This window comes from Alosa sapidissima, chromosome 12 (genome assembly GCF_018492685.1).
Source record: "Alosa sapidissima isolate fAloSap1 chromosome 12, fAloSap1.pri, whole genome shotgun sequence".
Taxonomy (NCBI): domain Eukaryota; kingdom Metazoa; phylum Chordata; class Actinopteri; order Clupeiformes; family Clupeidae; genus Alosa; species Alosa sapidissima.
The window spans coordinates 29078124-29082745 of record NC_055968.1 but is presented as its reverse complement, the minus strand read 5'-3'; the positions used below and the strand labels follow the sequence as shown (position 1 = coordinate 29082745).

Below are 4622 nucleotides of genomic sequence, written 5' to 3'. Positions count from 1 at the left end.
TTAATATTTTTTTAAGTGGATTAGTAGAACTACTAGGCCTACTCTGTATGTCGCTGCTCGTTGACATCTTATTATCATGTATGATCGCTAAACTTTGATTCTAGGTCTCAAAGAGTAGGCCTACTCTTTGATGTCGCAATTGGTTAACTCTATTCAACTGTATAGTGTAAGTGCATGTTCTGTGTGATGTCTGTATGCTACTGAGACCTTTAATTGCGGGATCAATAAAATATCTATCTATCTATCTATCTATCTATCTATCTGCACTTGTGGTTCAGCTGTGGGCACGCAATTAGCGTTGTAGAGGGGGCGGGGACGGGCGGTGATGAGCACGTTTTATGTAATGAAGTGACAGCTTAGTAAATTCCATGCAATATGGCAAAGCACAGAGTCCGCTTTCTGCGCATAGAAAAACTTGGTATTAGCGCTTTCTCTGTACATCCGGCCCTGAATTACTGAATTATACTTTTCCAAAGTGCTTTATACCAATATCAATTTGCCCACCCCTATTCAGTACCCTATAGTGCAGTGTGTATCAAATGGTGGTCCGGGGACCACTGGTGGTCCGCAAGCTTTCCCAAGTGGTCCGCAAGCAGACGTGGTCAAATATAATAAAGATGAGTTGTTTACAATATTGAACCAACTTGTATGTAAATCAAAACAGTTCTGCAATACTGCCTGTAAACGATGCCACTTTAAATCATATGAATCCTCTGACACAGTAAGCAAGGTAGTTCAGTGAATAAGCCTGTTGTGTAATATACTGTTGAAGTAGGTCTACCTACTATTTTTTATTTTTTTTTATTTTTTTAATTATTGGTTAAGTGGTCCTTGGTCTGAAAAAGTTTGAGTAACACTGCTATGGATCTTCATTGCTGCTATTGCCTTAGATACATGGAAGGGCAGGGAAGACTCAGAACAGAGCTACATATAATTTGCTGCAAAAGGAGAAAAATTTTCTTTCACTTAAGTTGTCCTGGCTGAAATGAAAAACTGTATATCTGAAATGTCAACAAAAAATTAAACAAGAATAAAGACATGTTAAGCTTAAAGCAGTTTATTTAATACCAACACCCAGATACAGATACAGTAAGTAAGGGGCCTACACATAGTACAGTAAGTAAGTTTAAATCAGAACTTATTCTTCCACTTTGTCAGGCTTATCATTGCTATTGGTATAAATGTGAACGATTTATATGATCAATTAAATTGAATTCAAATCAATTAAACAATTTCAATCTCAATGACTATTAAATAAACTATTGCATTAAATCATTTTGAATATTGATTTTTGAATCGATTTTCAAAAAACATATATACAAGATAATCAAATCCAGAGACGGATTCTGTTCAATTTCTATTAAAACCATTGTAGGCCTAAAATGTCTGGATGGGGGTGAATGGATGTTTTATAGTTTAGTTTAGATTTCAAACACTGGAACTCCTAGCAATAGTCAGGTCTTTCTACTAAAGTCTAAACAATCAGAAATAATATAATTTTGAAAGCGAGTATGCATATCAATGAGAAAATGTTATGATGAGTTGAATAACGGAGACTGCCACCAATCTTCAGATTTTTATGCAGACATAGAATTTGAAGCGACGATCCCTATGAAGAAAAAAAGAAAAACAATTTTACCTTGTTTTTACTCACAGTCTTCACCAATTACCTTTATACAGATAATACTCTATTACAGTTTGGAAATCATTAAATTACATAAAATACTCTCATTTAATTTTCAGTCAATAATTCACATATGCACTAATAATTCAATATATACACATGTGCAACATAAAGAAAATTAGAAAGCCCCTTACTCTGCACTGTTGTCGTGGTAGGAGGAGACTCCAGCAAGGTAGCTGCGGCTGTCGGCCAGCCACTCGAAGAACTGATCAAACCAGTTCAGATACGCCGTCCAGTAGCAGTAAGTGTGGCGATGGTCAGGGGCATTGCAGCATCTGAAAGAAAATCTAAAAAAAAGACAGAGGGCATAACATTTTCTAAGGCATACATCAGAATTGATTCAAAAATGAAAATGTGACATTTGAGCCCATGAACACTTTAGCTACCAAAATACAAAAAATATCAGGGCATTACCGGCGGTCCTCGTAGCGGTTATCGTGGTAACTGATCATGCCTGTCATTGCGTAGTTACTGGGACAGGTGTAGGAAAAAGGTGCATCAAAATTGTTCACCCAACCAGACTCCTGGCAGCGTGGGTAAGAATTGAATGTTCTTTTGCAGCTGATACTAAAACGTCTGTCTTCATAGGAGTTGCTGTGATAACTGCAAACAATATTGAAAGAAAATTGAATTCATTAAATGGTGATCAGATAGCTAAAGCAATACTAAAGTACAATAGAGCACACAGTTTACCTAGAAATCCTTGAAATGCTGGCAGTGTACGGGCAGATGAAATAGAGAAAACTGTCAAAGGAATTGGCATATCTCTTGGCTCTCTTGCCAATGGATCCATCTAAAGTGGTAGAGAGATCATTTCAGCTCTTCGGCTCTACATGTTCTTCTATTTATTAAATAGTCTATGGCAATGTTCATAGAAGTGAATTACTTTCCAGATAATGTACCTGTGTCATTAGTCAAGGTAGGGACCAGAGGGTCATCAACCATCACACCAGGAACTTCATATGGGCCCTCTGTTTAATAAGCACATGCAAGTCTTTCATTTAGGGCCTCAACTATGAAAACATACCATATTTGCATAAGATGCGTTGTGAAAAAGAGAGGAAGCCCCATCATTTGTGTCATGATAAATGGGTGCAGTGTGTAGGTATCAACTGAATAAATTAATTTCTAACCATAGACATGTCTACTGGCCAGTTTTTCAATCAACTCCAGGTCCATGTTTTCATCTGTGCTGGAGGTGGGAGCCAGTGCCTTGGCAGAGGTGGTTGCTGGAGGACACACATAAATGGAAATACATATTAAAGTAGACTTTATAACTACTCAAGTAACAGATGTACACAGAACGACTATCAAATCATTCTAATAAAAAAAAATATAATTTGTTACATTACCTGTAAGTAGATGTGATAAAATTGCCATTTTAGTGGCATAAACAATGATATTAAAATCTAGATTTGTTTAAAAACATAGATACACACACATATGCACAGACATACACAGTGTCTTAGTGCTGTAAATACTTTGTGTGTAAAGCTAAATATGATAAAGAAGCATTTTGAAAAGAGTGCTTACCTGCCATGCCCATCAGCAGCACAAAGGAACAGGCAATGAAGAACTTCATGATGCAAGTGCAGTCTACAGATACCCTTACCAAGTGATGCAGGAAGTGAATTTACTCAGCAACACAGATGACACTTGGAGAGGTTGTTGTCACCCGTCAACTGATGCTCCTTATATCCATCTGAGGATCCAACTTGCCCCACCCCCAACAGGAGTTATTCTGTTACAGCAGTGGGCCTTCAACTGGGGGACGGGAGGTTGGCAAAAATATGGGAGGGCATAAAATGATTGTCTGTCAGAATTAAAGAAAATTGACGTTTTATAGACTAACCGGTTTAAATACTGGAATTGCCAGTAGCCCTAGTTGTAGGCCTACAATTCACAGTGTTTCCATAACGTTCCTCTGAAAGTGGATGCTCAAATCTCTACCTGTGCCTCTAGTAATGATCCACCATTTGAGCTTCAAGATGCGGTGTGCAAGCTTAATGTTCCAATGACAGAAAACTAGGCAGCCTTAGTTTGCCAGTATTACATTGGATGAGTGTTAGTTATCAACTTTGACATCTGATTTAGGCCTAGTATTTTAAAGGCTTTCAGTTGAAAAGTTCGGGGAGATCAACCTACCATGAAGGTGCTCTTAAACAAATTTCTCATTTAATGGATAAGGGGAGTTTTTACAATGCCCATCAGTTTTTCAAGCATCTGCCTCTGTGCCGTCACCTCCAGTAAAGACAAACTTATGCTTCTGTGTCGAATTGACGGTGTAACCCCGCAGAGCCCTCTGTGTCTAATATTCTACCTTTATTGTTTGTAGCCGTTGTCAGTCATTACCATGAACATAGAAAATAAGTTGAAGTATACATACTCTTTTGATCCCGTGAGGGAAATTTGGACTCTGCATTTATCCCAATTCGTGAATTAGTGAAACACACTCAGCACACAGTAAACACAGGTTCACTGGGGTGAAGCACACACTAATCCCGACGCAGTGAGCTGCCTGCAACAACAGCGGCGCTCAGGGAGCAGTGAGGGGTTAGGTGCCTTGCTCAAGGGCACTTCAGCCGTGCCTACTGATCGGTGTTTGAACCGGCAACCCTCCGGTCACAAGTCCGAAGCGCTAACCAGTAGGCCACGGCTGCCCTGAAGCACTCGTGTGAAGTCGTACGCAAGTAAAGATGAGCAAGGTTACCTGTGCAAGTTCACATAAGGACACCGACAAAGGCAACAATGTCCTTTTGTATCCAAGCCAATTAACAGAAAAAATGTCAGATATCTCAATGAACCACAATGACATCAATAGGTGGTAAGGTGTTGAGTGTGATTGAATTCACTTCCTTGTAGCATCCTTTTCTGCATTGCACAGTGGGGAGAAGTTCCCCTTGTTTAATTAAATAACAATTCTATTTCCTTATTTGCT

At 38.8% G+C, this 4622-nt stretch overlaps 1 protein-coding gene across 1 annotated transcript; it reads right to left on the bottom strand.

The window, feature by feature from the left end:
* Positions 1 to 1041: 1041 nt before the first annotated feature.
* LOC121677987 (dermatopontin-like) lies at positions 1042 to 3365 on the bottom strand. Its single transcript, XM_042057151.1, has 7 exons — positions 3218 to 3365; positions 2818 to 2913; positions 2587 to 2655; positions 2378 to 2477; positions 2099 to 2287; positions 1819 to 1971; positions 1042 to 1609 (listed from the first exon to the last, which is right to left on the bottom strand). The coding sequence occupies exons 1-7, from the start codon at positions 3264 to 3266 to the stop codon at positions 1570 to 1572; spliced, it is 696 nt and encodes a 231-aa protein (XP_041913085.1). The 5' UTR covers positions 3267 to 3365; the 3' UTR covers positions 1042 to 1569.
* Positions 3366 to 4622: the final 1257 nt, after the last annotated feature.